Genomic DNA, 26,678 nt, shown 5'->3' with positions numbered 1-26,678 from the left:
AATAACACTGCAATATTGCCGACAGCTCAGCCAGCACACAACCTTGCTCTTTAGAAAAATGGAAGAAGCATTTCCAGTGCATAGGAAAAGAATAACATGGGGAAAATAGCATAATTTCCATCTTGTATTGGGCATTTATATTGAATTTTGCATCCAAATGACAAGTGTACTTTAACCCCCTTAATAACCTATGACGTACATTTTCCCCACTGCTCATGCACAGGGTTATGGTGCTGGCTCTAGGGCAGAGCCTGCTATATTATAGGTAGATGCGCAGCGACTGGAGGTAGTTTCAATTGTTTCCAGTTGCTGCTAATTAACTTTTTTAATGCCATTGATAACAGAATTTAAATGGCCTACTTACCAATGCACTTGCCTAGCGGCTCCTATTTTTCCTACTGTGACATATTCATGGGTAACTGACGGCTTACCATGTCATTTGGCAGCCTGATGAAGACCCCCCATCGCTGGCATTTTACTACTTCGATGTAGCCCAACACTGGCTTGTCTTCATAGGTGTCACACTCGCGCCCTGACTGGTTGGCGCAAGCATGGGGATGTGGCTACACAGTGCCACAAACTAGACTACCCTGGTAGGGGCATGACTAAGCAGCTATCTTGGTGTTCACTGGAGCCTCTGAAGGTGAGGTCAGGCTTGTGCGGCGGGTAGCTGCCAGGTACCACTCCAGGGTGGGGGAACGTTCGGACAGGTGCGGTCAACAGGCACACCTGGCAGACAGGAAGGTGAGCACGGCTGATACTTGGATGAGTAGGCAGGGACGGCTGTCACTCAGGCAGGCGGGCACGGCTGAGACACTGGTTGGCGGGCATGGCTGAGACACTGGCCAGCAGGCACGGCTGAGACACTGGCCGGCGGGCACGACTGAGACACAAGGGGCAGGAACTGACTCGGAAGGCACAGGACACGGGCAGGAAAGAGTGGTGTATGGAATAGGTAGAGACCTGTTCAGACTGGAGAAGCAGGGTCGGACTTAGGAAGGATGGTAACACAGACAGCTAAGAGTAATGTGTGGGAACAGGTAGGGACCTGTTCAGACTAGAGGAACAGGGACAGACAAAGAGCTGTAGGAAACGGAACGAGAATGGAGCAGAACAGCAAGGTTGCGGAGCAACGAGCAGAACAAAGTCGCTGGTTGCAGTGCAGTGAGCTGAAGCACTAGGAGCACGGAGCAAAGGCAGAACCGCAAGAGCATCGAGCAAAGGCAGAGGCGCAGGAGTGCAGAGCAAAGATAGAGCCGCAGGAGTGCAGAGCACAGGCAGACGGAGAGGACACAAGGATAGACACAGCAGAGAAAAGGAGCCACAGACAAGAAGACCAACAGACAGAGGTTAGGACTGGGTTCAGACAAGGTCAGGAACAGAGACGGGATAAGATACAGGAATAAGACACAGTACACACAAGGACGGACATGGAAACAATTACTGGACAAAGACACAGGCCTGAGTATGCAGCCCTCAGGGAGGCAGAAACATAAAACACCCAGCACACAAACACAGATCTGGGTATGCAGTCCCCAGAGAAGGCAAAAGCAGGACAGGACCTGGCAGCTCATCGGCAACACACTGACTGAGAGAAATAGTTCCTCAGGCATCCTCCTATGGGCGAGGATGCCTTAAGTACTGGAGACTTCTTGACAATTGGCCAGGGACACCTTAGGCAGGTGCACACTGACTCAATAAGAGCCAGGGAGTGACGGCACAGCCCCCTATGCACACAGCCAGGAAGTATGCAGAGAGCAGGCAGGAAGCAAGAGTCATACAGCATGGAGCCAGCAGAAGACAGAACTCACTGCATGGCCCAGAGTAGTGAGTAAGTTGGTGTGTAAGGCAGGTGGGGGATGGGAGGCCATGCAGTGATGCCAGCAGGTTTGTTACAATAGGAGAGCATCAGTAAAAGAACTAATAAGTATAGTAAAAATGGTTTAAAAAAAAAGTTTTAAAAAGTATTTTAAAAATAAGAGTTTAAATCACCCCCTTTTCACCATTCAAAAATAAATTGAAAAAAATAAAAAATTGAAACCCCAGAATTGTTGTTTTTTGATTGTTGCCCTTTCCCCTAAAAATGCAATATAAAGCCACCAAGCAATCATATGTAGACCAAAAGGGTATATAAGATAACTACCTCTCAGTGCACAAAAACAAGCCCTTCTACAGGTCCATAGGCAGAAAAAGAAAAGTTTTGTGTCTTACAATATGACGATACAAATATAAGTTTGTGGTTTAGTTTTTACAAATTTCAGAACATTTGTAACCAACAAAATATATATAAAACCTAGTAAGTTTCATATTGTCACAAACAGACTGACCTGGAGAACCACATTGCCAGGTCATTATTACCATGCATCGAACACCCTAAAAAGAAAACCCAAAAACGTAATAGTGTAATCGCATTTTTTTAACCATTTTAAATCACTTGGAATTTTTTTCTTGTGTCTCATGTCATTGTATGTCAACTTGTCCCTCAAAAACAAGCCCTCGTAGGGCTAAGGCTACGAAAAAATAAAAAAGTTTAGCCTCATAAAAGATGGTGGGAAGAAAATTAAAGAGCAAAAATAAAAAAAAAGGAGCTTTTCATTGGTGGCAGACCCTGGACCCTCCAGCTACAGTTTGTTTAAAAAAAAACCCAAACTGTGCAGTGATCATCCTCTGTGAGTCTAGCGCGGAGTCTCTACCACTGCTCTTAATGTCTGGTATTATCTCCAGTGCCGTAGCCAACAACTGAGCTCGGTGGCTCTGCCCGAGTTGATGACACAAGGCGCTCAGATCCAGTTTTTTGGCTACTATGCTGCCAATGTAACAGCGGCAGAAATTAACATACAAAGGATGCAGAGACAGCCATGGGACATGTGGAGGAAGTAACACAGTTTGTTTTTACTTTTAGGTCACGGATGGTCACACGTTCAGTATTTGGTGAGTTTTTTACCTCAGTATTTATAAGCCAAAACCAGGAGTGGAACAATCAGAGGAAAAGTCTAATAGAAACACGTCACCAGTTCTGGATTTATCACCACTTCTGGTTTTGGCTTACAGATACTGATGTCGAATACTGAATGTGTGAACGTGGCCCAAAGCAAACTGCAGCTGATGGCAGATATTTTCCTAAATCGGAAACACCATTTAAGTCAATGAGTTTTTGTGGCATCTTCCGTTTCTTCTAGGAATCAATCTTGATCAATCAATAGCTTTTAGAAGATCGGGAGTCTATCAGGCATGTAGGGAGCTAGAAAACTGTCATATATGCACATGTGTCAATGTGCCAGTTCCAAAATAGAGGGTTTCTTTGCATCCATTGGATCCATTGATTTGGTTACTTAGAGCACTGTACAGAGGCGTTAATTTACAATTATTGGTCCTGAGGACAAGTTGTCAATTAGGGGAACTGACATACTGCAGTGGAAGGTACAGTAATGCCTATTAACTTAAACTGCAGCACAGGACAGTATGTAGCACACACACGCACACACAATGGTTCATAGAGATGGTGGACTTTGCTGGGTAATAAAAGCTTTGGGCTTCTGCAGTCATCACTGACCCCTTGCCCATGTCTTGCCAGGTCACTGACCCCTTGCCCATGTCTTGCCAGCTCACTGACCCCTTGCCCATGTCTTGCCAGCTCTCTGATCCCTTGCCCATGTCTTGCCAGGTCACTGACCCCTTGCCCATGTCTTGCCAGCTCACTGACCCCTTGCCCATGTCTTGCCATCTCACTGACCCTTGCCCATGTCTTGCCAGGTCACTGACCCCTTGCCCATGTCTTGCCAGGTCACTGACCCCTTGCCCATGTCTTGCCAGCTCTCTGATCCCTTGCCCATGTCTTGCCAGCTCACTGACCTCTTCCCCATGTTCTTGCCAGCTCATTGACCCCTTGCCCATGTCTTGCCATCTCAATGACCCTTGCCCATGTCTCGCCAGCTCAATGACCCCTTGCCCCTTGCTCACTGACCCCTTGCCCATGTCTTGCCAGCTCACTGACCCCGTGCCCGTCTTGCCAGCTCAATGACCCCTTGCCTCTTGCTCACTGACCCCTTGCCCTTTGCTCACTGACCGCTTGCCCGTGTCTCGCCAGCTCAATGACCCCTTGCCCCTTGCTCACTGACCGCTTGCCCGTGTCTCGCCAGCTCAATGACCCCTTGCCCCTTGCTCACTGACCGCTTGCCTGTGTCTCGCCAGCTCAATGACCCCTTGCCTCTTGCTCACTGACCCCTTGCCCTTTGCTCACTGACCGCTTGCCCGTGTCTCGCCAGCTCAATGACCCCTTGCCCCTTGCTCACTGACCGCTTGCCCGTGTCTCGCCAGCTCAATGACCCCTTGCCCCTTGCTCACTGACCGCTTGCCCATGTCTTGCCAGCTCTCTGATCCCTTGCCCATGTCTTGCCAGGTCACTGACCCCTTGCCCATGTCTTGCCAGGTCACTGACCCCTTGCCCATGTCTTGCCAGCTCATTGACCCCTTGCCCATGTCTTGCCAGCTCTCTGATCCCTTGCCCATGTCTTGCCAGCTCACTGACCTCTTCCCCATGTTCTTGCCAGCTCATTGACCCCTTGCCCATGTCTTGCCATCTCACTGACCCTTGCCCGTGTCTCGCCAGCTCAATGACCCCTTGCCCCTTGCTCACTGACCGCTTGCCCGTGTCTCGCCAGCTCAATGACCCCTTGCCCCTTGCTCACTGACCGCTTGCCCGTGTCTCGCCAGCTCAATGACCCCTTGCCCCTTGCTCACTGACCCCTTGCCCATGTCTTGCCAGCTCACTGACCCCGTGCCCGTCTCGCCAGCTCAATGACCCCTTGCCTCTTGCTCACTGACTCCTTGCCCATGTCTTGCCAGCCTTTGGCCATCCTAGCTCAGGTGATATCACTATGTGACCCAGCCATGGAGTATGATATGCAGGAACAATGCCAGTAAATATGTCCAGCTCTCCCAGCTCTTCTGCATAGCAGAGAATAAAGGCAAGCATATGTGTCTCCTTTCTGAGATGCTGGCGCTGTGCTGGCAATAAAAATGTACAATTAGCCCAATCAGACTGCAGATCCTAGATGTCACTGGTGAGTAAGGAGGAGGGAGGACTCTAGCACAAGCCAGGCGGCTGGAAGTTGTAGGCATTGCTAGTGTCTCTGTGCTCTGAGCACATCCATCCTTCCAGGCTGCACTCACACAGACAGCGGGCAAACTTTCATGTGCATGTAGGAGAAGCCGGCCAGGGAGGACCGTCCGGGGAAAGGATGGGGCTGTCATGGTAGGTGGCAGGAGCCAGCACCTGCTGTAACGAGGAGAGGGACCGCTCCACCTGCACTGGGGGGCTCACTGACTGGATCTATCTCTCCCCCCACACTGAGAGCAGCGAGCTCTCCGTCCTCCATCCGTGCGCCACTCCATAGGCTGCGGCGGAGGGTCTACCTGCCTGCTGGGCACCGGGAGAGCTGCAGATCTGGAGCGATTCCTTGGAATATCAGTGGATTGTGATGTTGGGGAAGGGACCATTGCAGTGTCAATGCGGCTGCACTGAAAGCACAAGCTCATCTCCCAGGTAAGGAGGGACTGAGGGGCACAGCAGTGGGCAGCGGCACGGTCTGTGCAGGGACTCGCTGTGCCAGGGGGCAGATGCACCTGCGCGTTGCCCTGGCGACTCCGTGCACCTGGCTGCTCTCCTCCTCCTCTGCCCTGGCTCCTTGTGATGGCAGTGGATTCGCTGTCCTGGGTATTGCGGTATTACAGGAGATCTGAGAAGGCTGGCATAGTGCGCTACTGTAACCCACCACCACATATGTGCCCATGCCTGTGTGAGAGCAGAAATCACGGGCCCCGTGGTGAGACTCCCATTACTCCGCACAGAAATATTGTAACTAAAATAATCAGAGCAAGATACACCGAAATAGAGGGGTCCCAAAGGGTAACCCTGACCCCCTCATCTTGCATTCCTTACCCTTACACTATGTGGTGTGCGGCAATCACGACACTTCCTAACCCCGCGCCCATTAAAATTACACAAGTTTCTTAATTATACTAATTACTGTATACATATAATCACCATCAATATGACATCACTACACTAATATTATTCACAGTTCTAACATATTCTTCAGCTATTATATTACCTTTTACCCCCACACAACATACACATGGCCTGAGAATTCTCCCACCTGGAAATGCTAACTGTCCCCATATGATAAGGGGAACCAATGATATAGGGGGTATAGCGTGGAAGTGAATGATCGGGCTACAACGGGATAACTTGGGTGGATAGGGAGTTGGGCTATATAGGCTGGTGTCCAACTGATTATATATATATATATATATATATATACACACACACACTTGTTCAACTATATATATGTCCATATAGGAAAAGGAAATAGAGGAATACTAATGCAAGGAAAGGGTTTCTATACAGTAGCAGAGGGACAGACACAGTAGGGGTTAAAAGCCCAGTTTGGATAACAGAGGCAATGCTCGCAACCTAGGGTAGGAAGAGAAAAGGGTTAATGCCACTCATTGCCTAGGGTTTATGGTAGGAAAAGGAAAGGAATGCTCATTGTCCAGAGACTGAAAGGGTTAAGGATTGAACACATGTACTGCCGTTTGCCCAGGGAAGTGAAAGGGTTAAGGACTGAACACGTGTACTACAGGGTGCCCAGTGCAGTGAAAGGATTAAGGACTGGATCCATGCACTGTATGTTGCCCAGGGAAGTGACAGGGTTAAGGATTGGATCCATGCACTGCAGGAAGCCCAGGGGAGTGAAAGGGTTAAGGACTTGGTCCATGCACTGCAGGTTGCCCAGGGGAGTGACAGGGTTAAGGACTTGGTCCATGCACTGCAGGTTGCCCAGGGGAGTGACAGGGCTAAGGATTGGATCCATGCACTGCAGGAAGCCCAGGGGAGTGAAAGGGTTAAGGACTGGATCCATGCACTGCAGGTTGCCCAGGGGAGTGACAGGGTTAAGGACTGGATCCATGCACTGAAGGAAGCCCAGGGGAGTGAAAGGGTTAAGGACTGCATCCATGCACTGCAGGTTGCCCAGGGGAGTGACAGGGTTAAGGACTGGGTCCATGCACTGCAGGTTGCCCAGGGGAGTGACAGGGTTAAGGACTGGGTCCATGCACTGCAGGTTGCCCAGGGGAGTGACAGGGTTAAGGACTGGGTCCATGCACTGCAGGTTGCCCAGGGGAGTGACAGGGTTAAGGACTGGGTCCATGCACTGCAGGTTGCCCAGGTTAAGGAATGCTCCTTTTCTAGAGGTTTATAGCAGGGAAGAAATGGGAATGCAGGCAGTGCTTGTTGCCTAGCGGTTTTTAGAAGAGCAGGAAAAGGTTAATGCTGCTTGTTCTCCAGCGGGAGGAGATATAATGCTTAGACCAGCTCCTTGTCCAAGGGGAGTGGGGAGTGAATGGCTGCTAGTCTGGACAAGGGGAGATCGTGTGAGTGCAGGGCCATGGAGGTGCGCTCCTCTGGGGATGGGAGCTTGGCACTGAGCCCCTCCATCTCACAGGCTCCATAGCAGCTGCATGGTGTGTGAACAGGCGGCAGAGAGGTACCAGCTAATACTGTCCCTTCAGATGAAATGCCCACACCCCACTGCAGGGTCTGCATCAGTGCCAAGCAATCACACCGCAACGAGATGGAACGTTACACAGAGGAGCACTCCCTGGCTATCCCACATAGTGGACGGACTGCGTGTACGGGGTCTCAATACCCATCTCATGGGTACATTGTTGGGGGCTGCTCTCAGCAGAGGGTACAGCACCTTTCACTGGCTATCCCACATAGTGACGGACTGCGTGTACGGGGTCTCAGTTCCCACCTCACCTCAGGGGTACATTGGTAGGGGGCTGCCCTCAGCAGTAGGTACAGCACTTTCACTGGCTATCCACTCTTCTGTCTTCTGGTCTATAGTAGTTCTATATATTCTGGCTGCCTGGAGGATTATACCAGTGCATGTGCACCACCACTATATATGAGCTAGCAAAGCTGGCACTTAATACCGCCACACTGTGCCTCAATGAAACAAGCATAGTAGTGCTATAAGATACACATTCATACACTTGTATTATCACCGGAATACATAGCATTCACCTATAACCCAGAGGGCATCTCTGGCTTCCATGTCCCCTTAGGGCAGAATACTGCAATATATGTAAAGTACATCACCTAGTACACATAGGGCATATGAATGGTACAGGGAAGACCCCTCCTGTGACTTCCAAATATCTTCCATATCTATCTATCTATCTATCTATCTATCTATCTATCTATCTATCTATCTATCTATCTATCCCATATGTATCTATCTATCTATCTTAAAAATTGAAGAACAGCACAGTTAAAGCTAGGGTGCAAAGCCTCACAGGTATGTACCAGTTCTTATGAATAAAAATGAAAATTGAATTGAATTGAAAATCAAAAAAGATAGAAGCAGCACACCATATTGGAATAGGAAAAAGGGCTTTTTAATAGCCCATGTGGCGATGTTTTGGTCCTAACTTCTTGAGAAAAGTCTGCACTTAGGACTGAAACGTCGCCACGTGGGATATTAAAAAGCACTTTTTCCTACTCCAATATGGTGTGCTGCTTCTATCTTTTTTTGATTTTTATCTATCTATCTAAATGGAAAAAAATCAGGCAGCACTCCAGTTCAAGGAAAAAATTGTGGACTTCAAGCCAGCACCAAGTGGTGCAACATTTCGACCTCCCAGCATGGTCTTTTCCTTGAACTGGAGTGCTGCCTGATTTTTTTCCACTTATATTTTGCATTGGACAACTGCATTACTCAGGAAGTATTGCACCCACAATCTGCTCAAGTTTGTGCTGCTGTCTGTTTCTATCTATCTATCTATCTATCTATCTATCTATCTATCTATCTATCTATCTATCTATCCCATATCTATCTATCTATCTATCTATCTATCCCATATCTATCTATCCCATATCTATCTATCTATCTATCCCATATCTATCTATCTCATATCTATCTATCTATCTATCTATCTATCTATCTATCTATCCCATATCTATCTATCCCATATCTATCTATCTATCTATCTATCTATCTATCTATCTATCTATCTATCTATCTATCTATCTATCCCATATCTATCTATCTATCTCTCCCATATCTATCTATCTATCCCATATCTATCTATCTATATATCTGTCTGTCTATCTATCTATCCCATATCTATCTATCTGTCTATCTATCTATCTATCTATCTATCTATCCCATATCTATCTATCTATCTATCTATCTATCTCTCCCATGTCTATCTATCTATCTATCTATCTGTCTATCTCTCCATCACGCTGTCTAGCTCTCCCTCCATCCTGCCTGCTGTATACTCCAATCTCCCAGTAGAGAGTACGCCTTCCAGAATGACAGCTGTGTAGAAGCCTCTGGTACTGATCTCCTCCGGAGAGCGGCTTATGTACACAGATTGGGCTATACGTGTAGCAGGAAGCTGCTTCCCCACCAGTTTTACACTGGCTGCTGCATGGTCTTCGGTGCCTTCCACAACCCCAGAGTAAAGCTGCGGGTCCCTGTATTTGGGATTACTGCAGCGACCCCCAGAATAGGGCCTGGCACAGAGCGATGCTTATCCAACATCACATTATAGATCTGTGACTGGTAGCCAACCCCCCTGTGCTGCTCCGGTGCTGAAGACAGATTTCCTGCCCACAGCTTCATTACATCCCCCGTACTGGAGTGTGGAGAGTGATGTATGGCCGGGCTGTATATTTATGGCATGCTACAGTCTGCTTTATGCTGATGTTGTCGCAGATTACGCCTCTGAAAGGCAATTATGATTGAATGTGCAGTATGCGGCTCCGCTCTTTCTCCACATTATAGACCTGTGCCATTACATGCTGACCATAGGTCTGTGCGCCCCACTGCCAGGACCATCGGATGGCACCTGGATATTTGTGAGACGTTGGCATCGCCCACCTCTCCCTGTGCAGAGCAGTCTTTAGCTATCCCACTCAGCTGATGTTTTATAGATAAGCATGGCCGCTGTGCTGAGAGTACATCCTCTTCACAGATTAGTTCAGTTTACACTAAAGCGTCATGTAGATGAAGGTTTTTAAGACGGTTCCGGGTCTCTGCAGTGCGCTCCTGCCGTCTCCCCTCAAAGCCGCCTCTTAGCATTAAAGCTGCACCTGAAATAAATTATTTGAGAGATGTAATGTAGATGTTTAAGAGGTACAGATGTGCCTGTTTGTCAGTAAGAGCCCTGCTAATAGAGGACTCTTACTATTCATTACATTTGTACTCTCGGACAGGCATCAGCAAACCCCCTAGCCTCACAATTTACAGCATGCGTGATTAGTGGGCTTTCCTGAAAGAGATAGCCGCTACCATATATAAAGCTGATGCCAAGTAATCTCTGCGCCATGTGTCATTGGGGCCGCATGATTTAGGATAATATCCCAGTGCTTCTGTAATACTGTCATCAATAAGATATTAGATATGTAATAGTTTTACTGTATTTCATTACTGCTCAGTATCTGTAATGTACAGTATATATATATAATATTACACACAGAGATGAAAACATACACAGACAAATACACTCATATACACAGGCATGCAAACATACGCACACTGACAGAAACAAACACAGACATACAGACACACACACAAAACATACATACAGACATACAAACAGACACAGACATACACACACAGACATAGAAACCTACACACACAGACATACATACATACAAACATACACACATGTACAGACAGGTACACTCATACACACAGGAATACAAACATACGCACACTGACAGAAACAAACACAGACATACAGACACACACACAAAACATACATACAGACATACAAACAGACCAAGACATACACACACATAGAAACATACACAGACATACATACATACAAACATACACACGTACAGACAGATACACTCATACATACAGGCATACAAACACAAAACATACATACTGACATAGAAACATACACACACAGACATAGAAACATGCACAGACATACAGACACACACAAAACATACACACAGGCATGCAAACATACACAGACAAACACACGGACAGATACACTCTCACAGACACACACAGACTCTCACAGACCTTTTTTTATAACATTTTTACTATCTAAACAAGAAAACAACTATTGGGTAAATAAGCAAAATGTATCATCATCTCCTCTAAAACTTTGCTATATATAGAACATATATCTATACTTCTTTGTTTTTTGTGGATTGTTTTATGGCTTCTGCACTGCTTGAACCCATTGTTTTGGGAAGGCTGCATCGCTGATGTAACACCGCCATGTGCTGGGATAGCACACACTCGTGTATGGGAAGGTAGCGTGTGTGCAGACACTGCAGAGCCAGATCCAGCCGTGTTGTCTCAGCAGCACAGCGCAGGTGATGGGTTTTCTCTTAGGCTACATTGTGCTCCGCCAGCAGCCGCAGTTTAGCACAGACTCTGTCTCTCCAGCACGCTGTTAGAGAAAACGGCCCCAGTCACTGCAGTAAAATACTCAGATATATCGCACCTATTATGAAGCAGCTACCTACGGCCTCTGACATTGCAGTGGATCTGGCACGTGGCTTTTACAAGGAAAGTCCAGTCAGACCTCAGTAACTGATTGGCCAATTCTTTGCCAGATGTAATAATTATTATTATGAACTTCACTAAAATTGAGAAGATTTCTGCGGAGAATAATAGTAGGGGGCCTTACTGCTGAAGTAAGAGGCTGCATACTCCGACTCCTCCATCTTCATTGCATGCTGAAGGCACTGGCAGTTGGCATGAAATAGATGCCAGATGTGAGTGATCTAGGCACTGCCAGTTGTTCCCGTGCCGCAGTATTCTATGTTACATTTGTCTACACTGACAGAAAGAATAATCATTATTACTTTTTACACTGTTTCCAACATTAAAGGGGTTGTGTCATAAAGAAAACCCCTTTAGAACAGCAGCCGGCCCATGCGTACCCAGCTCCAGAAACCTATTAACAAACAGTAGTAAATTATTTGGGGAAGCTGTGGCCAATTAAAGGCAACCAGATTGGATAGAAGCTGCACTCCACTCTGGTTCCTGAGCTGAGGTCCCCTTTACGAATCCCTAGTAGGGTATGTAGACTTCGGTATTAAAGAGCCAACCTCATAAAATTCCATTGTGTCTATATTGACTCCTTGACACCATGTCAAAAGTATTAGTCCTCTGTTATGGTCTTCAGGTTTCTCACACACTTGTTCATCATTCCTTCGGTGGTGTCCACCCATGTAGTTGTTGGTTTTCCTCTTATGTTTACAAAATTCAGCATTTTTTTGGCACTGTAGGTGATGGAACCTCCTTTCCTGAGTTCCAAACATGTATTGTGTCTTACAATTGGGCTTCTGTTCGAAGGACAGGCTTGACTTATTCAGGGATCCACACATGCATTCCCTGTACTGCCAGACTTACGAGTACTATAAGGAATACGTCAGACTAAATGGTCATTATACATATTATACATTACTAAAAATCTATTCTATTATTTCTAAACACTGTTTTTCTGTGATTACTTTGTACCTCCGTTCATCCTGCACCCACACACACAAATGATACACCATTTGAAAGGTAAACTTGCCCCCTTCAGCAAGAAAATGGCCAAACAAACCACACATCCACAATTTGATCACAAAATACAGTTTAAACATTCATTTTCATAAACCTGCGGTAAGGAAAAATGACCTGCAGGTGACACCACAGTACCCCAAAGCACACTACCACAAAGCTGCTTACAGACATCACAAACAAATCCAAACATTTGCCTTGGGGGCTTTCCAGCTTGCCAAACTGCTTGCCCAGCCTATTTTAACCAAACTGGAGGATTGCACACTTCACTGCAGGTGAGGCACATATGCAAACACATTTGTAAACTTGTACTGCCTATTGAATTGCACACCTGCTCCATTCATACTCCTCCCACACAAACAAATGAAAGACCATTTCAAAGGTCAAATTACCTGCAGGTGGCAGCACACTACCCCAAAGCACACTACCACAAAGCTGCTTACAGACATCACAAACAAATCCTTGGGGTCTTTCCAGCTTGCTCAAGTGCTTGCCCAGCCTATTTCAGGCACATTGGAGGATTGCACACTTCACTGCAGTTGAGTCACATATGCAAACACATTTGTAAACGTGCACTGCTTTTTCGCTGATTACTTTGCCCCACGCACACATGATACACCATTTTAAAGGTAAACTTGCTCCCTTCAGCAAGAAAAGAGCGAAACAAACCACACATTCACGATTTTATCATAAAATACAGTTTAAACATTCATTTTCATAAACCTGCAGAAAGACACAATGACCTGCAGGTGGCACCTCAACCGGAAGACATTTTTTGGCCTCTTCTTATCAAACCAATTTATTGTTTTACCAATTTTAGGGAACTAGGGGGTCTGCAATGCCAAGACAGGTTATTACACTTGGGGTTTTTTAGTTTGGAGAATCGAAGGCTTAGGGGTGATCTTATTACAATGTATAAATATATGCGGGGACAATACCAAGACCTATCTAATGATCTTTTTACTCTTAGACCTGTGACGGGGACAAGGGGGCATCCTCTACGTCTGGAGGAAAGAAGGTTTAAGCATACTCACAGACACGGATTCTTTACTGTGAGAAGAGTGACACTATGGAACTCTCTGCCATATGATGTTGTAATGAGTGATTCCCTACGAAAATTTAAGAAGGGACTGGATGCCTTTCTTGAAAAGTATAATATTACAGGGTATTTACACTAGTTTCCTTAATATTGCGTTGATCCAGGGAGCTAGTCTGATTGCCGTATGTGGAGTCGGGAAGGAATTTTTTTCCCCAATGTGAAGCTTACTGTTTGCCACATGGGTTTTTTTTGCCTTCCTCTGGATTAACATGTTAGGGCAAGTTAGGATAGGATATGGGTTGAACTAGATGGCCTTAAAGTCTCCCTTCAACCTTAATAACTATGTTACTATGTTACTAATCTACATATATAAATACCTGTCTGTGTTCATCAGCTCATGAAATACATTTACATTCGACCAGCTTTCTTTTTCTGAAATTGCCTGTATAAAATGTACAGGATGGTGCCATGGACTGACTTCCCTAAATAAAATGTCCACAGGGAGGAGACTAGTGCAGACTAGTTATATTACTACTTTGTGGTATGACGTCAACTACTGCTCCTCCATATCCATGTTGTCTTATGCCAACGATGTTTTCTAAATAGTCAGTGCTTTTGGGAATTGCTTTTTCCCAAATATATGTAGTTACCAACCATATGTAAACCTCCCACACTGCTCATCTTATATCAGGAGTGTGGTTGCTGTTTTTCTTGTTTCTTTACATCTGCGGTATATCCTGTTGCTTACATCGTGTCAACATTTTTCTCACTGCTGTAAAGACATTGTAATCACTCACATTATTTCCTTCTGTGACGGGACTCCAGATCTGATTTCTTACATACACACTTAGGCCAATTTCATACAGCTGTATGGGGGCCAATTCATCAAACCTTTTCAAAGTGGTGTAAATGTCTTGAAAAGTGGAGTTGTGCAAAAATGTTGCAACTTTTTCATGAGCGTGATTGGTGCTTGGCCACACCTGCCCATCCAGTTCAATAAAACTGCCACTGCAGAAATGCTACCTCCAGTCCATGGAGTAGCATTTCTGCTGCGACAAACCGAGATGCACACCACTTAAAAGAAGTGCTAAAGTCACTAAGTAGCATGGGTTGCTTAAGGAATTCGGCACCCCTTGTACTCAATCATGAAAACCCCTTCTCAAACCCTACGTTTCCCCCCTGGTAACATAATAACACCAATACTCAGCTACTGTTTACCCTTCCAGGGAGAGTCAGTGTCAACACCAGCGGGATGACGCTGGCAATGGAGGTGAATTTAGGTGTTATTATTTTATAGGGGGGAAACGGAAACATAGGTGTTCAGACGAGGTTCCCCGAGTGGAGGACAACCCCTTTAATATTTGAATAAAATAAAAAAGAATAGGATAGAGTATAAGTAAATTTTACACAATATTGCAGAGAAAATTCCACAATTATTAGTATTATGATCTTTTATGAATTACCATCAAGTATTCACATTTGATTCACCTACTGTAGATATGCAAGAAGTGATAGGGAGAACAAATCCACACCAATCCCTCCATGTTCTAGCTCGTTCAGTTGTTAGATATAGCATATGTCATTGTTTTTCTAGAATGTTCAGCACATTTTTTTTTAGTATCTCCTACTACTGATAGTTGAATTTTACAATACTATACCTCCAAGTGGCTCCAGGGACGCAATAGCATCCTTACTCACCATTATTGGTTATGGTAATGAGGCATGTATAATATATCGATAAATGTAATAGGTGGCGTAAAAGTCGGCGGCCGCTAAACAATGTACATACATTACACATGTGCGGCATACACTTAGAGGAAAATTAAATTTCATTTTCTGCCTCGTGTGTCAACACTGTGATGGATACAAGTTGAACGTTAACGCATGATGTTTCGTGTTCATTGCATTAACTGATGCAATAAAATTGGCTTCATTTGTATGTGTGGGTGATGGGTCATAGGGTCATTTAACAGGATAATGGAAAGTCTGCCTGTAAATGTTTATTGCATTCTAATGTGGAGTTTTACATTAGCTTTGGGTGTAAGTAATCCAGTGTATAATCAGGAGAAGGTTCGGTTTTCTAGTGACAGTTTATTGAGATAAAGGAGTTGGAGGCAGTTTGTTAAGAGTTTGCATAGACTAGGACAAATTTGTAACTGAAGTCATTAATAGTGTTCGCCATAAGGTGACATGATGTATTGTACTACTTGCATAACTTATTACTAAGTGATATTTATAACCGCTACCTTTTGTTCTACAAAGTAGACACTAAAGGTTTCACATATCTTTGAAATCAACCTGTAGTATTGACACTAATCCCTTTCCAAAGTCATGGTCAGCCTCTTGACAATGTTCATTTCTTTTAAATGTTCTGAATAAAGTGGGGTGCTGCTGAGAATCAACATAATTTGCTCTAATAAATGGGAACCTCAATACAAAGGCTTGTTTTTACACACACATGTCGAGGTCTGAATGTGTGTCCTACACAGGTGCCCTTCTTTACTTTTCCTCTAGGCTGGATATATCCCAAAAGCTTTGTAAAGAAATGAATGTTGCCAAACTCTGTTGGCAGATGTCCGAGCTATATGTGTCTCTATGTGACCACCCGGTGGTTGCGGTGTGTTTTACAGCTCGTTGAGGGTTATGCTAGCCTCATATTAAGGTATTGAATTTCTATCGTGAGACATTGTCCAAAATGTCTTAAACATCCCAGATCAGGAAACAGAATTGAGAAAAATCAGCTCTATTACATATGTACAAAATGATAGTGCTAATATGAAGCTACATAGATAAATATGGTTCAGAGTAATGCAATAAGATAATGAATGCTGATATTCATCTAAGTCCCAAAATTGAGACATTTGGTAAAAGGTAGAGGTGCAAGGCTCTTACCCAGATGTTGAAAGTAATTCAATTACAACCGCACTTATCAGAACATTATTGTAGAGAGTTCATACATACATTTTCGGATTTGACAGAACCTAGAATAAAAACAAACTGAGCAAATACCCTGTAGTAAATAAAAAGTAATAGGACATATAAATAAGATGAGGGACTTAGTTGACACTATTTTGATCAAAAGAGCGTAGAAGCCTTCCCGCCTTGACAAGGTGCACCCAATCGAGACAGTCCCTAACTCTTGTAGTTCACCTCACTATGGGCCAGCAAATCTCAAAATAGACGGCGGCAGAGCACGACCCAGACTTGACTATTTTGCAAGTGTATAGACAAGATGCCAAGCGCAAAAAGGGGGAACCCCTTTAAGTACAAAAATGCAAAACCAAAAATATGAGACGAAACAAATATTGGTAATAAATGTACATTCACAACTACACATTGCATTCATTTTTAGTCTAGCTTCTGTCTGTAAATGGCCACAGTGTGAATGTGCACCTACACTACTACACTTATACCAACCTGTGTTCTGGCTCATTTCTTTGGTTTCATTTTTATTGTGAAATTTGAAACTAGGACCATTGTCAGGAAAGGCTATATTTGGCCCTGTGTAAAATAAATATAAAAAAAAAATGACCGCCACTTCCAAACATAAAAAGACAAGTGTAAACAGGTGCAAGCTAAGAGAGCCAACAAACCAAGTCTGCACTCTGAAAGGCTATAATATGTACACATTGCCTATATGAAATTGGAACTGCATTATTGATATAGAAAATATGTTAAAAAATAAGGATACTTGGCACATAAATTAGCCAATTCATGCGAGCCCAACAGCCAGCGACAAGGCACACCTCTTTGTTGGGACCCTAAACCTATGTATATTATATGTAAATCCTTGTGTAAGATAGTCACACTGGGCTCCCATGAGATGACGACAGGGCGGGGAATAGATGAATAACAGAAAGTTTATCTGGTTCTTTGATCTTCTGTGTTATTGGCATGATAAGGTGACCATATTGCAAAGCAATTACTTTTTCCAAAGACATTCACATTTATTTTAATGATGGGATATACCTTGGGACTCATCTTTCGATTCAGCAGCAGTGCACAGATAATCCTACCAATGTAAAGCAGACCTATTCCCTGATATGATTTCTCACGCTTCTGACTATAAGCAGAATATAAACTCAGTGTTCAGCTCAGAAAGTTGTGATGGAAATCTAACATCATGAAGCTTTAGTACATTAGTTCCACAGGAGAGATATGTGTGGCAAAAGATGAAACAATTCATCAAATGCTTGATATATCTTATGAAAAGTAATATCACTTTATGACAATGATACATCAATGTCTTATCATTCATCACCTAAATAAGTCTGATCATTTCTTAGATTTTTCAAGCCAGGAAAAAAGATCAATCCAGTTTAGGAATTGAAGTACTATATTTTTGGAAGGTCTTTTAAAATTCACCAATTTTTACAGTGCAGTATTTAGTGATTAATAAAGAAATAACTGGTTGATGTTTTTTCTTCCTGGTTGATCACTAGGGGGTTATTTTGTTTACATGAAATATAGTACTAAAACTGTGGACCCTGTACTAAAACCACAGTGAGACCTCACTGACACACAGTAACCACTTGTAACACCTTCATGATGGATCTTGTGTGTCATTTCTTCCGTTCTTTGGTTTCAGTACCTTTCACACTGGTTTTGTCCCAAATGTAAGTCAATGGCTTTATCTTAAAGTCTTAGGAACATGGCTGCCACAATCCATTATGTTGAACTGTAGAACTTTCTAATCTTTTAAGCTTTCAAAACTAAAAAAAAAGGATTTACTGAAAAACAGAACATTTTTTAGAAATACAGTGTTCAAAGTTTTACCTTTCCTATCCAGATTTCCATTTGTCTTTGTGGTTAGATATAACTCTTGCAGTAAATGATAGCCTAAATTCAGGACATCTACCTCATATGACCCCGCAGGGAGATTTCCAAGCATATTATAGCTACGTTGACGTTTCCTGGTGTATAATGTTGTCTACCATGTCACTATTTAGGTGAACAGCTCACCCATCCTCTTCTTGGCAGGCATTGATGAGTAATAACTTTTGGGTCATTTTAAACAATTTGACATTTAGATAGTTGTACAGTTTTTCCATTGTAAATATCATCATAATTTTGTTAGGCGTCAGGTTTCTGCGTCTGCTCTGCAGGAATCCAGAGCCTCACATTCTGCGGTCTCCTGCTGTCTATCTACTGCAGAGAAGATTACTTTGTAGCAGACCGCTCCAGAGACTAAGTCCCTCTGTGCTCCCACTGGGCATGCTCACGAGATAATCTCCCGTTGGAGATCGGGAGTCATGTGCCCAGGTCCTGCTCCAGATCTCATTGGTCCATCTCGGAAGTCTGGAATGTCCCGCACGGCTATAAAAAGCGCGCATGACCGTTCGGCCATGCGCTAGTATAGACTATACTTGCTATGTGTGAAGGGTGACGGATGTATGTTTCTGGTGACTGACTCATTATAAAACCCCTTCCCTCTGATATTACGCATGTGGATAGGGAATTAGTTTAGCAGTCAGTGCCAGTCAGTGGCAAGCCTTAAGCCACTGTGCACACCGCACTGCTACGCTAGCATCCGACATTGCGCTTGCTTTCTGGCTTTGTCGTCGAGCGGCAGTGTCCTATTCCGCGCTGCAGTTGCAGCCCTTCTTGGTGCTCGCAGAAGCGACGCCGCACACATGGTAGGTCTAGAGGGACGCAGCTCCTCTGTCTTGGGTCCTGCTCCTGTGACCAGATACCGTGTGTTCATTTACCTGAGGCCTGTGTCACTAACAGGTTCAGCATTTTGTATGTTTATGTTGCGGCACCTCTGTGTGTGAACAGAGCCCACTCTGTGCACTCCGGGTGAAGTTGAACCCGTGCGCATTATACTGCCATATCGGCACCTCTGTGTGTGAACAGAGCCCGCTCTGCACACTCCGGGTGAAGTTGAACCCGTGTGCATCATACCGCCATATTGTTCCTCTGTCATTACCTAGCAGCGGAGTAACACCTACTGCACGGTGGACCCCGAACGGCGAACGCACTTTATTATTTATTTTTATTTAGTGCGTTCCGCCATTCCTAACAAATTTACATCTTAAAATGAGCAGCTCAGTGTTATGTGCTGCCTGGAATCAGAGAGCTCCTTTTAATGGGCTCATTACAAAACAATGGATGGATGTGTATTCAACACGGTAACAGTCCCTTTCAGCCAATTTATTCAGGATCAGAACATGGAAAACTCTTTATTAGGTGGCTTTATTTAAATGTTCGTCGTTGGGACATTTTGAAATAATCGTTGGGATTATAGAATGTCTATTCTTCATCATTATATTATCTGGACCTGCGTCAAACCCTTTTTTTTTTTAAAGAACCCCATGTTTTATCCAAACTGTTAATTATAATACCATGCCTGACCTTTGGTGGATCTACATGTTGTTTTCACACAGAATTTCAATACTATAAATTATTTTAAATTCACAGTTATTTAATTTACAATTAGGGATAATTTTCAATTAAAGTGATCCTATTTGATAAAATCTAGTGTGTATATACAGTATGTAGGCAGGTCTAGCGATAGGTAGGGGAAAACTAGGCAACTGCACAAACTAGGCAATTGCACAGAGTCCCCACCACCAAAAGGACCCTCCATGAGGACCTATACAGCTGCAGGGTTGGTGGGTCCGTCAGGCTGTGACTGTCTGTTGTTACAGATGAGAAACTATTCTGATAATGCAAGGCATTGCCAGTCCAGTTTCTGAGGTTAGAAGTGAAGATTGACCTTTGGTGACATCATGGTGAAGAGATCAAAGATCCTTTACCCTATCAGATTATGGAAGAACTGAAGAGGAGGAGCGAGCCTGAAAGAAATGAAGAGAGGAGAGTCTGTTATGTACTCTACACTGTGTGTGTATGTGTGTGTGTAGCATTTCTAACATACAGTTTGTGTGTATAATGGAGTGTGTATGTGTATAACATGTAGTGTTTCCATGCCTACATGTAAAATTTGGAGCATGTTTTCTATCATACAGTATATGTGTGTAACATACAGAATGCATAAGTAAAATACTTTCTGTGTGTAGCATGGATTGTAAGTTTGTGCAGCACAAAGTGTGTATAACATACAGTGTTTGTATCATGCAGTGTGTGTAACATAAATTTTGTATTGAGAATGGTGTGTGTGTAACATAGAGAGTGTGTGTAACATACAGTATTGTGTATGTGCAACATGGAGCCTAGGTTTGTATGTGTTACAAAGACTGTTTTAAACCTCACATTTTTGAACGTTGGTAAATGTAAATGTTCTACTCAGTATATATGGTTATGTATCTTAATGCTGCTATGTGTTCATTGTATATAAGGAGAGTTCAGTACTCAAGCTAGCCCACTAGAGGGGGTACATTAGGACTAAATAGTAAAAGGATAGCAAATAGTTAAATTAGGAGTGGTCAACTGTGGGTCAGATGTAGGATTTCCTGAATTCTAGTCAGTAGGGCCTGGGAGCCCAGACAGGGCAGATGGACACTGTAATGTTAAGAAATGAGCCCAGTCATCTGGGGCCTGGTGGCAGAAGGTCACAACAGTGAGAGAACACAGGGCAGCTCTAATATGTGGCAGCTAACTATATAATAATAATAATCCTTATATAGCACCAACATATTCCGCAGCGCTTTACAGTTTAACAGTTTCAAAACACAAGTCAATAACGTTAACAATACAATAATTAAAGCAAAATAAGATGACCCTGCTCGTGAGAGCTTACAATCTACAATGAGGTGGGGGAGATACAAAGTACAGGTGTGTATTTACAATGATGTATTTACAATGATGGTCCAGCCATCTTGAGGGAGTGTGGGATAGATTGAGATAGTGAATGGGCTACACACGCACACTTACACATAAAATGACTTTGATTAGTGAACGTGATAGGCTGCTCTGAACAAATGCGTTTTGAGGGAGCGCTTAAAACTCCAAATTGTGGATAGTCCTAATTTATTGGGGTAGAGCATCCCAGAGGATTGGTGCAGCACGGGAGAAGTCTTGTAGTAGGGGTGGGAGGTGCGGATTAGTGCAGAGGTTAGTCGAAAGTCGTTTGCAGAGTGCAGCAGTGGGTTAGGCCGATAGACAGAAATGAGGGAGGAGATGTAGGGGGGTGCCACACTGTGGAGAGCTTTGTGGGTGAGAACAAGTACTTTGAATTGGATCCTATAATGAATGGGCAGCCAGTGTAATGATTGGCGAAGAGTGGACGCGTCTGAGTACCGATTAGCCAGATGAATGACCCTGGCTGCTGCATTAAGTATGGACTGGAGAGGGGAAAGTCGAGTAATGGGGAGGCCAATTAATTGAGCTTTGCAGTAGTCCAGGCGGGAGTGGATCAATGCGACAGTGTTTTTGTTGTTTCCATGGTGGGAAAAGGGTGGATTCTGGAGATGTTCTTTAGGTGTAAGCGGCAAGAGAGGGCAAGAGATTGTATATGGGATGTGAAGGAGAGATTGGTGTCAAACAGCGCGCCTGCTGCCAGGTGTTATTATGGTGCCACCCACGGAGAGGGAAATGTCAGATTTAGGGAGGTTAGTAGATGGCAGAAGCAGAAGAAGTTCAGTTTTTGAGAGGTTAAGTTTCAAATAGAAAGTAGACATGATGTTAGAGACTGCGGACAGACAAGTCACTGGCGTTCTGTAGTACCACAGGGGTAAGGTCGGGGGATGACTGACGTGTATAGTTGTGTGTCATCAGCATAAAGATGTACTGAAAGCCAAATCTGCTGATGGTCTGTCCAATTGGGGCCGTGTAGAGAGATAAGAGAAGGGCGCCAAGGACTGAGCCCTGAGGTACCCCGACAGCGAGAAGAAGAGGAGATGACAAGGAGCCAGCGAACAAAACACTGAAGGAGTGGTCAGAGAGATAGGAAGAGAACCAGGAGAGAGTGGTGTCTTTAATGCCTAGTGACTGAAGCATAGAGAGTTGGAGACAGTGGTCAACAGTTTCAAAAGCTGCAGAAAGGTCGAGAAGAATGAGCAGAGAGTGGTCACCATTACATTTTGCTGTCAGAAGGTCTTTGGTAACTTTGAGTGCAGTTTCAGTCGAATGTAGGGGGCGGAAGCCGAACTGTGAAGGGTCTAGGAGGGAGTGAGTGGAGAGGTAACGGGTAAGGCGGGAGTAGACTAGGCGCTCCAAAAGTTTGGCGATGAAGGGGAGATTGGAGACTGGCCTGTAGTTTGTGCAGGATGGGTCGAGAGCAGGTTTCTTTAGTAATGGAGTAACGATAGAGGGTTTGAAGGAGGATGGGAAAATGCTCGAGGAGAGGGAGAGATTAAAGATTGTAGTTAGGTGAGTTGTGACGACTGGAGAGAGAGATTGGAGGAGATGTGAGGGAATGGGGTTGGTAGTGCATGTAGTCGGACGAGAAGAAGAGAGGAATCTGGATACTTCTTCTGTGATGGTATCAAATGTGGAAAGTGAGCCAGGGAAAATGCAGGGAGGGATGGGAGTCACAGCACTTGGTGATTGGGAGCGGATTTCCTGATGGATATTATCTATTTTCTCTATAAAGTGGGAGGCCAGGTCATCTGCACAAATATCTGTGATAGGGGCTTGTGCTTTTGGCCTGAGGAGGGAGTGAAAGGTGTCAGAAAGTTTCTTGGGGTTGTTGGATAGTGAGGAGATCAGGGTGGTGAAGTAGGTCTGTTTGGCTAGGTGAAAGGCAGAGTTATAGGTTCTTAACATAAATTTGAAGTGGATGAAGTCTTCTGGTGGGCAGGTCTTTCTCCATCGGCGTTCAACAATCCTAGACATCGCTGGAGAAATCGAGTTTGCAATGTGAGCCAGGGCTGTTTTACTCTGTTTGGAGGTTCTGAGTGTGAGGGGCGCTACTTGGTCAAAGGTGCTTCTAAGAGTGTTGTAGTGGTGAACAGCCAGATCAGGACAGGAAAAAGAGGAGATTAGGGACAGGGAAGATTATAGGGATTCTGAAAGTGTCTGAGGGTTAATGGCTTGTAGATTTCTGAATGTGTGATAGGTAGGAGTGTGCTGGTGTGGGCGAGGATTTGTGAGTATGAAGGAGAGAATGTTGTGGTCAGAGAGGGGAAGGGGACTACATGGGCTGATGCCCTTTTGTCTGGGGTGAAACGGACAGGGGAACGCCTGAAGATAGTTAGGCTGACCTGAAGGAACGCTGCAGTATCGGACGAGTCAGTACGAACCTGGAGCATCCTGGAAAAAGTGAGGGAAAGCACAGGAAAGGCAGGCAAAGAATGTGCTCTGTGATGATCCCTGTGATGTAACTGTGACTGATCCAGACATACTGAGAATGGAACCAAGTAAAGTTGTTTATGTTAAGTTGGAACTAGACTCTGTCTTTCTTTGTGTGATTCTGACAAGAAGCAAACCTCAGCATATCAGAGAGGATCTGGATGGATCCGAAAAAGGAAAGAAAGGGGACATTGTGTGCATGTGGCGTGAGGCCATAGCATGATTGAGCAATCTTTGTCAGCCACAACTACGGCCCTGGCTCCCCTCACATTTAATATGGAGTGTTTGTGTGTGTATGCATGTGGTTCCACATTCATAAATACTGTCAGTACAGAGGAGATCCCGTAGGTGGAAACATTTTGGCAAAATGGGTGATTGGGTGATTGGGTGATTGGATAGTTTATGCCAGAAAAAAAAAAATTTTGTTCTTGGCAACACATCACCTAGTGTAAACAGAAGATATACTGCCAATAACATGATATTGTATAGGGGCAGCGCAATCGTATTATCAGTCGTTCTGTCCACACCATTCTTCTTCACTCTTTATAAATAGGCTGGCAAACAAGCGCCAAACGATATAGTCGAATGGTGCACATTTGAAATAGGTTTCTGTAAATGCACACTAAATGGTGCTGGGTAATAGGACACTAAGTTAGCAATTTGGGGCCCCACTTTTAATTTTGTCTACACTATCCCCATGTCAGAACAATATCATGTTGTACCATATACCTACATCTCCACTTATTTAAGGGAATCTTTAATAAATTAATTCCAATATTAGTGTTTGGTCAAAACCAAAATTAAAATCTCTTCTGAATTATCTTCTACATTCCATTTAGTCATTTCTAAAATAAAAAAATCTTCATAATTTTTCAGTGATACATCCCCTACTTCTATATAGCTACAAAACTAGGGTGACTTACAACTCATATGGGTAAGACATATTGCTGTTGTTTTTTTGACTCAATTGAATTTCTAACAACATGACAGTAAAGGACGATTCAAAGACGTCTATGAACAGGTGGCTTTATTTAATAAGTATGTTCAGATTAAGTTATCTAATTGACACATGTGACGTAATGTGTAACTGATGGTGGATTAAACAGCTCTAGGACGAGTCATACTTAGGCACCCAATTGCTCTTCTTGTGAATTTATAATATAACTGCAGTTTTATTCTTAGAACTGCTTTTTTTGGATTTCTCAGTTATGCTCACTAAAAGCTGATTATTTCCTGATACATATTTCACAACCTAATTTATCATATTTCCCACTGCTAAAATAATCTAATAGGCGAGCAATGAGATATTTTGTTGCAGAAGGGACTAACGGCATCCCACCAGCTGGCTAAGCCTGTTGGTTAACATCAAAGGAGGCAGGAGCTGTGAGCGCACATTGGTCATTTAAAATATCCTTTTTATTCCATTATGCAGAGCTTTAAATCTGAAATCCGCAGCTTAGAAATATGAATTTTGTGGCAGCTGTTTCTGTTTTAGAAAGTTTGCATGTACTGTAGAAATTAGTTGATAAGAGTGTTATTTCCATGGATTGGATGAGTTGAAGAGAGGAGTTCTCTTGATGAGTCCTTCACCGTTGAGGAATGCTGTAAAAAACTTATGCAATATTGTAATATTGAAACCACATACATACTAACACAATAGCAAATACAAAAAACTATTCCAGCAGGATGCAGACAACCACTATTGTTATATGAGGGAGGTAGCCCAGGTGCAAACTACTGAAGAACATCTACTCACACTCCTATGATCCATGAGGGGCAATGTTCTGCATTGTGAATGCACACAGATAAGGTTTCTATAAGGTGTTAATCACACAGTTACTTGTTACACACAAGATATGGTAAAAGAACACATTATTTCTCACGTCTGCTCCCACAATATTATGCTCATATATAGACCTTATCAAGAGACCTTGGAAAGTGAGTAACGGAGAACATTTTTTACTGTAGAAGAACGCTTTTCTAAGTACAATGGGACTAAAGTATTTTATCAGGCTATTCTTTTACTTCTGAGTTAAATGTTCAGTTTTGTAAGGAATTATAAACAGCCATTTCACTTGTCAGATCAATATATGTACTGTATTTGGTAGAAAACTGGCTTACAACATGACAGTCATGGAGTCATTTAATATTAACAGTGCATCTTGCTGCACACATCTGATGAAAGTCCAATAAATGTACACCTTGATCCCTACACAAACATAATTATTCTAGAATATCACAAAGCTTTGAAGACTGCTCTGTTCAGAACACCAAAAACCCTGCACCCTGGTGGAAACCTAAAAAAAGCAAGTTATATGACAGATGGAACAGGAAAATACAGAATTATAGTTTGGCTTAATTGTGTTGCTCATAATGTGCAATACTATACAAGACTGTGTAAGGTTACTCAGTATTTGTGTTCCTCAAGGCATTAAAGTTCTTTGATGCTCTAGAGTTTTAGGGTGAAGGTTTGATGGGGTAGGCCACCAGGTTTATTCCCCAATCCATGAACATCGAGAAATTGAAAAAAGCCATGGAAAATGGAAGAATGATAAGAACTGGCCTACAGGGTATCCAAGGGTAGGACATCACTGAATGGATAGACTCAAAATCAGATGATCTAGAAGTCCCATGTAGAGTTGTAAAATGAATTAGCAATAGTTTGGACCAGTGCATATTCTTATCCTATAGCTAAACATATAAAATACGTAACAACTTGATGGGATTGGATCTTTCAAATGACGCAGGTATAGATATGGCAGTTCTCTCCCTTGTGATGATTATATATTTTTTTAAGGCCTTTCCTAGTTAGAACGGCACAAGATTATGCTTAGGATAGA

The 26,678-nt window shown here is 43.6% G+C and overlaps 1 protein-coding gene across 2 annotated transcripts in view; it reads left to right on the top strand.

Annotated features, from left to right (window-relative positions):
* Window positions 1-5,049: 5,049 nt before the first annotated feature.
* Window positions 5,050-26,678, top strand: part of PLXNA4 (plexin A4) — a 1,025,959-nt gene continuing 1,004,330 nt past the window's right edge. The window contains exon 1 of one of the 2 annotated variants that reach the window (XM_073559904.1): window positions 5,050-5,545. In XM_073559904.1, coding sequence (XP_073416005.1) covers window positions 5,481-5,545 — 65 coding nt within the window. In that variant the 5' untranslated portion in view covers window positions 5,050-5,480. The remainder of the gene's footprint in view (window positions 5,546-26,678) is intronic. The other variant, XM_073559905.1, reaches the window with a different exon arrangement.

The sequence above is a fragment of the Dendrobates tinctorius genome, unplaced genomic scaffold (genome assembly GCF_039654945.1).
Source record: "Dendrobates tinctorius isolate UK_male_01 unplaced genomic scaffold, ASM3965494v1 ptg000281l, whole genome shotgun sequence".
Classification (NCBI taxonomy): Eukaryota; Metazoa; Chordata; class Amphibia; order Anura; family Dendrobatidae; genus Dendrobates; species Dendrobates tinctorius.
Note: the sequence above shows the minus strand (reverse complement) of the source record. Positions and strands in the feature narration are given on the sequence as shown.